Here is a 12710-nt window from a genome sequence, read left to right as displayed (position 1 = left end):
ATTGAGATGGTTTCCAATGTCCTTACACTGAAAAATATCCACCTGTATAACAAGAAAACACCCTTCCCAAGTAAAAAGGGTGTAACCATTTGAAGCTTCATTATATTACAGGTGTATAAAATATAAAATATACAAAACATGATGATGCTTTGCTTACAGTAAAAAAAAATCAACAAAAAAAATTCAAGGGATTATATTTAAGCAGCATATTTTTTTATTGTCAAATGTTGTGTATTAATCATCAATTATCTCGAACAATAGGGAAAAAAGGGATTTACTGAATTAATTCAATTTTTTTTTAAATGTAAACCCTTACATTTTGTCATGCATATTGTGTATACAAAATCGAATCAAATGTTGAGTGTTTGTCATTTTTTTATTAATCATCTCTTTAAACGAGCAATACAAAATCCACATCAAAATTTAATATAGGCTCAGTTTGCAACCTTGCACAAATTCTTTCCAAAATTTGAAAATAAACTTTTCAGTTAAAAAAAAAAGAGTAGTTTAAAAATAACACAAATGCCACTTTGGATAGTCATAAACAACAACAACAAAAAAAAGCTTGACATAAATAAGTTAGTATAATGTCCTCAGTGTTTTTACAAGCAATATACACAGGTACACTTCAGAATTTTACACATGCAGTGTAACGTCTAGTTTTTATTTTTTGTATTTTTTTTTTTTTGGGGGGGGTAGTGGAACATCATGTTCAACATGAATACCATGTGTGATGGCAAAGGACTGGATTTGTGGACTATTTAATAAAAAAAAATAAAAAAAAACACAACTTGGACCAGTGTTTAAAAAAATATAATCTAAAAGTCTGCAGCACAGCAATGTAAGAGAAAAAAAATAGGTGACTGAAGAAAATTTGCTGTTAATTTTTAGTTTCTTTGTAAAATTATTATTTACTCAGTAGGTTTTGTCATTCATAAGCAACTTACAAAACATAATCTAAGGGGGAAACTAGTGGAATATCCCAGGGATATAATAATACTGTGAAACACTGTCAAAACCATAAAACCACACCCTTAAAAAAGGAATATCCCTGCCTGAATGTGTTGCGACTTTGGCAGATTTTAAATAAACTTCACATAATTAAGTACCATACACACTTCTATGGTATCACAAACAATACCTTAAAAAAAACAAAAAAAACACCCACATTTAAGTACTGGTGTCTCAGATGGTTGGTTCTCTTTAACCATGAACATATTTTTCCTATGGGGAATAATTTCAATGATTTCTTTAAATTGATCCGACTTATAATGTGTTATACCCTGACAATATTGATATCTGTTAATAAATCTTAATATTTTGTTTTTTAATCTGGGAAGATTATTGGGGGTTGTTTTGAAAACTGCACAGCAATTCTTCAAGTCATTCACACTATAAGATTTTTTTCTCATCATAATGTTATATTTTAATATGCTACATATAATTATGTACATAGGTAGTAAAGACAAAAGCAAAAAGGGAAAAAAACCATTTGCACACTGCTACATTGTCTGCTTTTGAGGCAAATGTCTTTTTGAGTGCCAAAACTTTAGTGTAAAAAAAATAATACAAAATTTAAAAAAAAAAAAAAAAAAAAAAAAAATCAGTGCTTCTACTGCCTTGCACATCCTTAGAAAAGGAAATGCATTTTTTTCCATTCGTTGTTGTCCCTGTTTACTTCATAAAGCTCTTTGATGGAGAAATGCACATTCTTCTTCTCTCTGCAAGAAACAGAATAACAAAGTCTATTTAGCGCCAAAAAGAAGGATCAGCAAAACAATATACACAGAAATAAATGGTGATCACAAATGTATGCACTGCACAAAACCTGCATCGTCACTACACATATCAGCATAGGTTTTTTTTTAACTGGGCTCACAAGCCTCTTTAGCAAATGAAAATGTCTTTTACAAAAGGTTATCAAGGACCACGTTAATAAGCGACAGTCAATGCATGGATGGATGTATGTGTACACTGTTGCACACACACACACACACACACACACCCATACACACGCCACAGTGTCGATGACGTGTTACTACACTGTAGTACTGCAGTCCAAAGGCGTTTGTTTACAACACCAAAGTTCCTTTTGCAATGAAACACAGGCTTCCTGTGAGAACCTTCCACGTGCACGACATGTTTGACCAAATTTACATTTTAAGCTATTTTCCCCCAATGCACAAGTAACAGTAGCAAAGTGGTAAGCTTTCTAATATGTTCTTTGTAAATCTACTGAAACCCACCTTTGCCTGCAGGTCTCGTTGTTTTACGTGCTGGCATCTGATTTTCTGGGTGTCTGCTCTGCTCTTTCTTGACTGCTGCTGTCTTCCTCTCCACGGTTCACTCTTTTACTTTGCCGTGCACAATCTGCGTTTGAAAGGGAAGACGCGGTTAGACGCGTGTGTGTGTGTGTGTGTGTCTGCGCCACTATCATTTCAAATGCACTCTTTCGGTATATATTTTTTTTCTTCGTCTCGAAATAGCACTACTTCCTGGTGTTCTTCTACATAAATCTTAATGCAACAAAGGATTTAAAGGCAATAGCAAAAGCCAACAGCAAAGGCTGCAGCAAAAAAACATATATATATATATATATATATATATATATATATATATATATATATATATATATATATATAGATTACGCAGGAACTATAAATGCAACGATGTTACGGTACGGTCGCTCTTCAAACAAAAGGCAGCGCGAGCGTCGAAATGTCAAAACAACTCAGCCAGATGTTTAAGAGCTCGTGCGCGCTGCAAACCGACAATGTCACCGAACGTCAAGAAAATAAGGAATACAATTTCAGAAGCGGAACACTCCTACATCCCACTGCATTTACCCGCGTCCTCCAGGGAAGGTCTTTTCTTCGCGGCGCTTTGCGCTTTTTGGCAGTCCGTCTGACTCCCGTTAAGATCCACCCGTTTGGTTTTGCGCGGCGGCCTGCTGTAAACCTCGGGCGCGTCTCTGGCGTCCACAATCTCCCACTCGTATCTGCCGGGCTCAAGCGGCGTGTCCTTCACAAAGTCGTAGTTATATTTCTCCCTGTACGCTGCTTCCGACTCCTTCAACTCTTTCCGAAACGCTTCGTTTACATCCCCCGGGTCCGGCGATCCGAACAGGTTCCTGCACACCGAGGGCTTGGTGTGTCCCTCCGGTCTCGCGTCCACGCGCTCCAGCGGCGGACTTCCATTAGAAAGACGCACGTCCGACATTTTGCCACATGAAACTCGGTACGAAAACAAACAAAGTAGCTGCTGTCGAGATTACACGTCAGATCACAAACACGGAATGATTATTCCCGTAATAAAAAAAAAACGATCAGACAACGAACAAGCATGAGGGCAGGCATGCCAAAAATAAAAATTAAAACCCGCAAAAAAAAGCAACGCAGTCAGTGTGGCATAAGTAACAAGTGATTGCATGAAAGTGTGCAGCTCTGAAGAAGTCACTCCCGTCTACTCCCGTCTCGTAGTAATTCCTAAAGAAAAAAAACACCAAGTCATCCGAGCAACCAATATGGCGATTGCAAGCAAAAGCAACTGAGGGGGAGAGAGCTAATGACGAGGGCTATTTAAACACAAGGAAGCTTTCATTGGTTGAACAGTACGAACCGCCCATTTCTGTAAGAGAACCAGAAGCTGAAGGGATCAGCTCGGAGTGAGACGAGTGCAGCGCACATTGTATAGTCTTATCCGCTTCGGGCTTTCATCGCCATACAGCTACGTGCGAAACGCGCTCTAACGTCGCGTCAAAGTGCCACGCAATCCAAATGATAACAACAGCAGAATGCACACTGTACAGTAGTGCGTAATTTACACATCATCAAAAGTATTACTAGATGTTAGAATATAACATTTGTGATCATTAATAACAAAACATCCGAAAGGGCTTATATGAACTGGAAGGTGGTAAACAAATTAAACCAAATAGAGCCCAGTCTAAAACAATATTATGGGCCACAAGATCCATTACGCAACACGAGAATTGGTTTTTATAATGCGGTGGCCTCCATATTACTCATCCCTATCCTTTAATAGTAACACCATGTGTTACATTATAACACATAATATACAGTGTGACATATTTTTATATTTTTACACACACACACACACACAATATCCATTATGCAACACAATGCAGTGGTTTATATTATACACGTTACTCAACTAAAGTAATACAGTGTGTTACAAAAAAACCCAACAAATTCACTTGCTAATATTAAATAGCAGATGGTTATTTAAGCACACTCTAAAACAATCAAGTAAGATTTCACCTTAGAAGAAATTGTAAAAAATAAATAAGTAAATAAAGAGGAAAGTTACTTTATCCAAATTTTGGTGAATATAACATGTCTTGATGTTTGTTAGGTTTGAGACTTGTGTAATTTACTTAATCAAATCGAGTTATTTAACCATATAGGATGAGAAATTAAAAACCTTATAATGTCATTATTTGCATTTACATAATTATTATTTTTTGTTATTTATTTTTCAGTCATTTTTGTGAGTGTAGCTGATTTTTTCCCCCCCAGTACTCTAGATTCAGTTTCATCTATTGTGTATTTGGTGTATTGGTGTACAGTGTGGTGTATTAAAACGGCACTTCTTTTAAATGTAATGTAATGAATTATCGTGTTAACTCTTATAGACCAGACTACTATCCTCTAACTTACTGTGCTTTTTCACTGTGTTAAATCTTTTTTGTGCCAGGTCTGAGGTCATAGTTGGCAGCGAGCTTATCATGGTCAGACTTTGTCACTATCAGAAGTAGTTCGGATCACTGAGTCCTATCAGTTGTCCTTCAGTGCTGAATTTTTTTTTTTCAAGCTACACTAATTTCAGAAGGTCACAGTGTTGAAATGTTTTGATATTTGTATGAGAGTATGCTACATTAATTTATTCATTGCTGTTATGTGGATTGTGTTTTTGTGGGGTTAATTAGAAAAAATGGCAGAAAGGGTTAAAAGAAATAAGGCTCCAATTAATGCAACCTTTTAAATGATCAACAAAACCACAACAAAAAGCTTATGCAAATAATGTCAGTACTACAGCCTCTTGAGTGTAAACACTGCATTAGTAGTTTTTATGAGGTTTTTCCAAAATAGATATCTTGAAACCGTGTCCATTTCATATATTTAATTACATTTAATTATGTTTTTGAGGCCATGAGGAGAAAGTGGGCCCTGGTGACTCATTTAAAGTCGATGTTGTTGGATGTTGTGTCTCTTTGTAAGAAGTGCATTTAGACATTAGCAAAGAATCCCAAAGTCCTTTGCACCCAAAGCGAAGCTGGAAACAAGAAACAAATCCAAACAACTTAAACCTTATATCTGTGCTTTTTTTTAAAGATGCTTTTCGATCACGACACCATTTTCTTTCCTTTGTATTCTGTAAATAGGAGTTTCTGTACCCGTCTCCACTGCTGCAAAGTGAGGTCAAGTTTTCGGTCACGAAAGAGTGAACACAAATGCTTCTACTGACAACTACTGGTCAAAACAGAACATTGACTAAGAAATGATCACTGCTGGCTTGTGTTTATTGTTTTGCATTTTCAGGTATGATAAAAACCGTGACACATGAGATGAAATCTCACAAATTACTATCTGCAGTATGGTCAAAATGCACCTGAGAACACTACTATTTGAATAGCATCAATGATAGCAAAACAGTACATCATTTGTAAATATGAAGCCCATTTGACTCAGCACAACTGCACTGTGTTGCTGCATTGCACTCTGGGCTCCAGCATTTTCTATTACCATTATATATACATACGATGTTCAACATTATATATAATTCTCATGGCACTCAATTTTACATGAAACAGAGCAATTAATTTCTAATAACAAGTTTTATTACTATGCAATACACAGGTTATCTGATAGTAGCCTCTTAAGTAATGGGATCATTTCAAAGTATCCTCTGCTGTATGTTCTCATAGTCAGCACTTGTAACACCATGTTTCATGCAGTAACAACAGAGTCCATCCTGCATTTCCTTTGTTTACTGTTTGTGAATTTCAGATGTGTTCTGCATGTTGCTAAAGCATACTGTCACTTCCTGTGGCATCCTCAATGTAAATCCAGGACAATTCACTGTTACAATTTCTGAAATTAGGATTCATGAATCAAATCAGGCTCTTGAATTCCTATGAAGCATCCCCTTATCAGCAGATTCCTTTTTTTTGTGAGAAAGAAATCAGTGTTTAGTCCATATGCAAAAACATATTTAGTTCAGTAAACAGGGCAGGGTTCACAACAACAAAAAACTCCATAGTCCATAAGCATGTCTCAGTGTCTCCGCTTGATGTTAACTTTTCTGAGCTGTTTTTTTCTTAGCTATTTCTATTTGAATCTGCTCCGGAAACTGCTCCAAGTTTTTCCTCACACATGGTAAGCAGAAGCGCTTGGTGTAGAAGATGCTGCAGTCCTGAATAAAACATACAAACATGCAAAAATATCAATGTGTCTTTCTGAATAAATGCCAATAATGAGATGAGGTTTTTCATACAGTGCTGCAACAAATCATTAAAACAGTTGTGGTAATTATAAACCCTCTTAATGCAACACAATTTGAACAGACATAACAAATTCAGTGTACTAGCTAACCATGCCAATGAAAGAAGTTATTTTGAGCATACCGTGCCAACACATACAGTCTTCTTACACAAACTGCACTTGGAGCCCAATATAAGGAATTTGTCCTTGTTTGGAGTGAAAGGATCACGCATGCCATAGCAGTCTTCCAAAAACCTGAAGAAAAAGGGCGTAGGCAAACATTTAACAAGGGCACAGACATGTACAATGGGTTATGTGTTTACATGGTACACCTACTTTGCAAAGACCATCATTGGTTATTTTATTAGTTGCCATTTGTATAAAATAAATGACTGCATTTCATCTGTTGCACAGTAGCACAGCTGTATGTACAGTTTGCCAAAGATCCCTGAAAATGTGAGTTGGCCTAATGCACAGAAAACAAGCTCCAAAAACATGCATTATACTACTATCATACCTCAGACCATTTAAAATTATCTGCAATTATTTTACAAGTTTAATATTATTCTTAAAATATTGTTAGTTGATTTATTAAATATATTATTTATTATTGTCAGTACAAAATATCATTGCTATTATTTCTTAAATATCATTCTACTCCATTTAACAGACCCTGAACTAGATCCAGCACTAACAGGTGAAGTGAATAACACTGATTATGTCCTCATCATGGCACCTGTTAGTGGGTGGGATATATTAGGCAGCAAGTGAACATTTTGTCCTCAAAGTTGTTGTGTTAGAAGCAGGAAAAATGGGCAAAAGTAAGGAGTTGTACGAGTTTGACAAGGACCAAATTGTGATGGCTAGACCACTGGATCAGAGCATCTCCAAAACCGCAGCTCTTATGGGCTGTTCCCGGTCTGCAGTGGTCAGGCCTATCTATCAAAAGTATCCTTTAAGTCCTGTAAATATCCTTTAAATCCTGTAAGTGGCTCTTAGAGGCCCCACCTCACAACTTACTGGATCTAATGGATCTAGTGCTTACATCATGGTGCCACATACCATAGCACACCTTCAGGGATCTAGTGGAGTCCATGCCTCGACAGGTCAAGGCTATTTTGGTAGCAAAAGGGGGAGCAACACAATATTAGGCATGTGTTCATGAACACCAAGAACAATTCCTAATACATGTAAGAATATACAGCAAATGAAATTATTCTGATACAGCCTGAAACAGTCAGAGTCAATGCTGGTTAGCTGGAGAACAGTCCACCATCCACATAATATCTTTTAAACCATGGCTGCATGGAGTTTTGCATGTTCTCCTTATATCTATCTCCATCTAGGGTTCTTTGGTGTCCTCCATCTTTAAAAACAGTACACTAACTTGCTCCTAAGAGTGAATGAGTGTGTAAGTGTGTGTGTTTGTATCGTGCCCTGACTGGAGTGGTGTCAAATTAAGTAAAGTGTAATCCTGCCTGGCATCCAGAGTTTCTGAGCCGGCTATGAGTCCACCACAACCCTGATCAGGATAAAGTGCTTAGTGAAGAGGAATAGATGCAGGTATGTTGACAGAGATAATAGCAAAACATGTATGTGTTTATGATTTGAACTTCATACATGGATGGGTTAAAATCTGATCACACCAAATTGTAAATCAAATGTTTTATAATGGAATAAAGGAGATGAATACAATGTTTGTGATACAAGTAACATTTAAAAATACAACAAACTATTAAACAACAGGACAGTTAATATTTAGACCATGAAAAAATGTTTTTACATAAGGCTGCCTTTAGGGTTTTATGTATGAGTGAATGCCATTTTCCTTAATGAGAATTATTCTTGAATTAAAATGCTCCACATGGATTAGACCCTTTGATTAGTCTATTTTTACATACTACATCAGAGTATGAGACAAAGACAAGATAATCAAGTTGTGTTAACTTTATACTCACCCGATGGCTCTGGTGTTTGGGGGTTTCCTCCCGTAAAAGGTGTATTCAGTGGATAACTCGCACAACTCGCATGTAAACGTTCCTGTCTGAGCTTCCTCAGTGTCCTCCATGTTAGTGGCGGTGAGTGCACTTCTGCCCCCTGCTGGTGAGTAAACACATGTGCGTGGTCGTTAAAAGCGGGAACTCGTATTTCGACTCAATGGCTCTCAAAACGGTATGAAGACGTTTTCAGTCGTTTGAAATTGTTTTTTTTTCCAGTTGTGTCACTGTTCCTGTTTTTAATAATAGCTTAAATGAAGTAGCACAAGGACTTTTGCGTTGAAAGGTTCAAACCGGAAGCAGGGAACGAGTTCCGGCTTCACATCGCTATGGATGCCATTGGTAAGGAGGGAACTTCACACTTTGCATGTTTTCCTTTGGCAATAGAGTACGTTTATCAACATTGCGTTAGCGATACAGGGCTTGCGTGTGAAATCTGGGATTTTTAACGGAGTCGGCGACTGGAGATAATTTATCCTGTTCACAATTATTGGATTTTTTTATGCATAGTGGATGATTCGGCCTTGAGGTTAGCATTAGCACTAGCTAGCAGATAGAGACGATATGGGCAGAGATGTCCGTTCGTAAATTACAAAATTATTTTTCGTCTCTTATAAGAGTATGGTGGCGTGTAATGTTATTTAAATCATGGCTCAGGATAACATAGCTACGATTTACGTACTTACCGTGTTCTGCTGGTTGTTAGCTAGCTAGGTATTCTACGTTACAGACGTGTTTGGGCGTGGCCACTGTACTGCGCTAACCATGAGGCGTCTGTAAACCACGCCCCCTTTATCGCCCCGCCCGCACCGTGCAGTTTGTTTGTTTGTTTATTTATTTATTTATTTACTTACTTACTTGCAGCATTTTACAGTGATCAAGGATGATCCTCATACTACACTGCACGAGCTCCTTGCTTCTTGTTTCTAAAACCTATATGATCAAATATGGGGCTACAGATCAACCGTGTTTAGACATTAGATTCACAGGAAACTCTACTCTGAAACATTAAATATGTTTGTATTGAACTGTTTGTGAAGTAATTAATGGGGTCTCGTGCAGTTATACTAGCTGATGCTATATTTTCGTGTACTTCCTGTGGGGAGTAAGAGGTTGAATCCCATGCTCACATCACAGGGGAACATTGCTGGTTCAGTTACAGTAGCATTTAATAGGATGACAAAAATGAGCATCTCAAATCTAAGCGACAACGGTCACAATTTGTATTACCAAAGAGCTTCTTTTCCCCACAAACCAGCAAACAGCAAATGCTGAACTCTAAGAACAGCAGACACTCAACTTGGCTGTTTAGTCATCTGAATGATAATAAACTGATTGAATCTTTCAGGAAAAGCACTTGCTGATTATAAAAATTGAATATGCAAGTCATTCAGGGTGGATTTGTCGTTTAACGCTAATTTAGCAAATAGTTTACGAGTGCACATTAGCTTTAACAGGTATCTAGTAGGTCCTCAACAAAATTTATTGTGAAATGCAAAGACAGCAGCGTGTATCGTACAACTTACTATGTTTAAACCTATATATGATTTTAAAACCAGTCTCAACTGACCAATTTTTTTTATTTGCAGACAGTGACATGCAGGGAACAGAGGGGGCATTAGGAGGTCCTGATGTCAGAAGGAGGATACCCATCAAGCTTCTCCCTAAACAGGCTAGAAGTAAGGGTTTTCATATTTCGTTCGTAGACACACACAAGCCTTCCACTCATTCCCCATTGCAATTCGGATTATGCATAATGTTTGGAATAGTAATTGTCACATTGTGTTTCGCTTAACAGAAAGCTTTGCCTACAAGCAGGAGGAGAGGTTTGACTGTGGGGTAAAGGCTGGAGATGCTTATGCTAGCCAACGGCGGTATCCCCAGCCATTGTTTTGGGATTATAAGGTTCAAGATCTATGTCTGTTTCTTTATGAATTAATCCATCAATTAATTTAAACATAAATAATTGGTTTCAGTTTAATTAACAGCATACCACTACTTTCTGTGTTAATTTGGTTTATTTTTCCAGCTTAATCTGATTGGTGAAAAAGATGAAACTCCTGTCCATTTTTGTGACAAGTGTGGTCTCCCCATTAAGACTTATGGACGCATGGTGAGCTTTGTGTATACATAAATATACCCAATAGTACTGGTTAATTCATTTACAACTGCCATTATGGACTGTTTTTTTTTTCCCTTCGCAGATTCCATGTAAACATGTTTTCTGCTATGAATGTGCAGTACTTCATGAAAGGAAAGGTGATAAAATGTGTCCAGGGTAAGTTTGGAGGAAATTTTTCTACTAAAAATTTGTAGTAAAAACAAAATAAATCAGAAGCAACATTAATCAATATTTCATCCTCGTTATCCTTTCAGTTTGACACTGTACAGCTGTACAGACCCAGTTCAGCGGATTGAGCAGTGCCAGCGTGGTTCTCTCTTCATGTGCAGCATCGTTCAGGGCTGTAAACGTACGTACCTCTCACAGAGAGACTTGCAGGCCCACATCAACCACCGCCACATGAGGGTGAGCAAGACTTCAGCCGGCCGCTCTGATCCTCACCACCTTCCCAGCTCTGAAGTTTCAGAGCGTTTCCGTGTGCCCCCTACTCACATGCCCAAACCCCATGTGCTCATCCCTCCACCTCTGCCACATGCCACTCACGACCCCTACACTCAGCCACCTCCCACCTCTCACGATGACCTCCGGCCCCCTCCTGGCCAGGCTCCTACACCCGACATGGGCCCTCCTCGCTCTCTCGGTCAAGAGACGTTCCGAATTACTACGGTGACCACACGGAAGCACAGCAACCTCATTACGGTCCCCATTCAGGATGATTCGGCAAGCTCTTCCTCCCGTGATCCTGTGAATGCCCCACCACATCACCACCCAGGAGAATATCCAGGGCAGCCTGTAGTTTCCCATCCACACCACATGATGGCTCCACCCCAGCAGCGCTACGGGCCTCCACCTCCTCCACCCCCAATCAGTCATCCAATGCAGCATCCAGCACAGGTTTTCAGCCAAGCTCCTCCTCCACCTTTATCCTCAGTTCCTCCTCCCATCACCCCTCCTCCTGGACACCTCATGAGTCAGCTGCCACCGTACATGAACCATCCTCCACCTGGCCCTCCTCCTCAACACGGTGGTCCAGTAAATGCCCCACCACCTCACCATTACAATCCTCAGTTCTCTGAGGATAAAGGTACCCTCAGCCCACCATTCAACCAACCAGGAGGACTCAGTCCTGGGATGTGGCCAGCTCCCAGAGGACCTCCCCCACCCAGAATGCAAGGTCCTCCACCGCAGGGACAGATGCCTGGTCCTCATCACCCAGACCAGGGCCGATACAGACCCTATTACCAGTAGAATGATTTTTTTGGTAGCTTTGAACATTGCTCTCATAAGTGAGTCTGTAGTAGGAGTTTGGAGGTTGATATTTGTATAGTTGAGTTAGAGTCTAAAAACGAATAGGTCTGCATATGTTTGAAGAATTTGCCATTCATTTCTGATGTTAGAATATATACTGTTAATTATGGCAATATTTTGGATTTAAAAATGTATTTGGCAAAATTTTTAATAATTTGTCGAATGTGTTGCTTCTTGAATGTACTGATAATTAAATACTCTTTGAGGATTGATTTTATTATCAGTGTTTTTCTACCTTCTGGGTTTTTTTTTTTTTTTTAAGTTTGGCTGAGCCATTAAAATTTGCTAGCAAATGGTGTTGCCCTTGATTTCAGTGAAAGGTATCTACTGGATATAACCTAACCTAAGAAAAACAATAAGCCACCCTTTTATTTGGGATAACACATAAATCTTCCTGTTAAACTTGTACTCTTCAACTACAAATTAACTTAAACAGATTCTTCTGCTTTATTCACTCCTGAGTCACCAAATACAGTGAGGTGACCATGTGTAATCCTACAGCACCCTGAAGTCTATAGCATCTATCAGTGTAAGAGGTTTCTGTAGGTCTTTTTTAGAAGAAATGACAGTACAGTGGGGACAGAATTTTGGAATAACATTTATTAAAAAAAAAAAAAATGTGTTTGATTGGGTTAAACTTTCCTCAATCATGATTAAATTCGCTTTTTCGATTGTCAAACTGCGTTCGTGAGCAATGTGTACTAGTGATGTGTCATTCTCAAGCAAGCCATAATCTGAAAATTCATCAGCATTCTGTATTCTTGAGTTTCAAATGCCTTT

General features: G+C 38.4%; 3 protein-coding genes across 7 annotated transcripts; 1 reads left to right on the top strand and 2 right to left on the bottom strand.

Moving 5' to 3' along the window:
- Positions 1–660: 660 nt before the first annotated feature.
- On the bottom strand, positions 661–3554 carry cdkn1ba (cyclin dependent kinase inhibitor 1Ba). The gene is made up of 3 exons (XM_058417609.1): positions 2847–3554; positions 2247–2370; positions 661–1721 (listed from the first exon to the last, which is right to left on the bottom strand). Exons 1-2 carry the CDS (start codon positions 3217–3219, stop codon positions 2270–2272), a joined length of 474 nt encoding a protein of 157 aa, XP_058273592.1. The 5' UTR covers positions 3220–3554; the 3' UTR covers positions 661–1721; positions 2247–2269.
- A 1970-nt stretch (positions 3555–5524) lies between these two features.
- On the bottom strand, positions 5525–9283 carry cdpf1 (cysteine rich DPF motif domain containing 1). Of its 2 annotated transcripts, none has more exons than XM_058417467.1 (4): positions 9187–9283; positions 8462–8603; positions 6647–6758; positions 5525–6435 (listed from the first exon to the last, which is right to left on the bottom strand). In XM_058417467.1, the coding sequence occupies exons 2-4, from the start codon at positions 8569–8571 to the stop codon at positions 6316–6318; spliced, it is 342 nt and encodes a 113-aa protein (XP_058273450.1). In that variant the 5' UTR covers positions 8572–8603; positions 9187–9283; the 3' UTR covers positions 5525–6315. The 2 variants fall into 2 exon arrangements, with proteins under 2 accessions (XP_058273450.1, XP_058273451.1); XM_058417468.1 differs by having other exon boundaries at positions 8462–8600; positions 9187–9251.
- cbll1 (Cbl proto-oncogene-like 1, E3 ubiquitin protein ligase) lies at positions 8711–12142 on the top strand. Of its 4 annotated transcripts, none has more exons than XM_058417464.1 (6): positions 8711–8842; positions 10090–10179; positions 10299–10405; positions 10530–10613; positions 10705–10778; positions 10877–12142. In XM_058417464.1, exons 1-6 carry the CDS (start codon positions 8830–8832, stop codon positions 11868–11870), a joined length of 1362 nt encoding a protein of 453 aa, XP_058273447.1. In that variant the 5' UTR covers positions 8711–8829; the 3' UTR covers positions 11871–12142. The 4 variants fall into 4 exon arrangements, with proteins under 4 accessions (XP_058273447.1, XP_058273449.1, XP_058273448.1 ...); XM_058417466.1 differs by having other exon boundaries at positions 8834–8888; XM_058417465.1 differs by lacking the exon at positions 8711–8842 and adding an exon at positions 8849–9029.
- The last annotated feature ends 568 nt before the right edge of the window (positions 12143–12710 follow it).

Source organism: Hemibagrus wyckioides, linkage group LG19 (assembly GCF_019097595.1).
Source record: "Hemibagrus wyckioides isolate EC202008001 linkage group LG19, SWU_Hwy_1.0, whole genome shotgun sequence".
NCBI classification, from domain to species: Eukaryota; Metazoa; Chordata; class Actinopteri; order Siluriformes; family Bagridae; genus Hemibagrus; species Hemibagrus wyckioides.
Note: the sequence above shows the minus strand (reverse complement) of the source record. Positions and strands in the feature narration are given on the sequence as shown.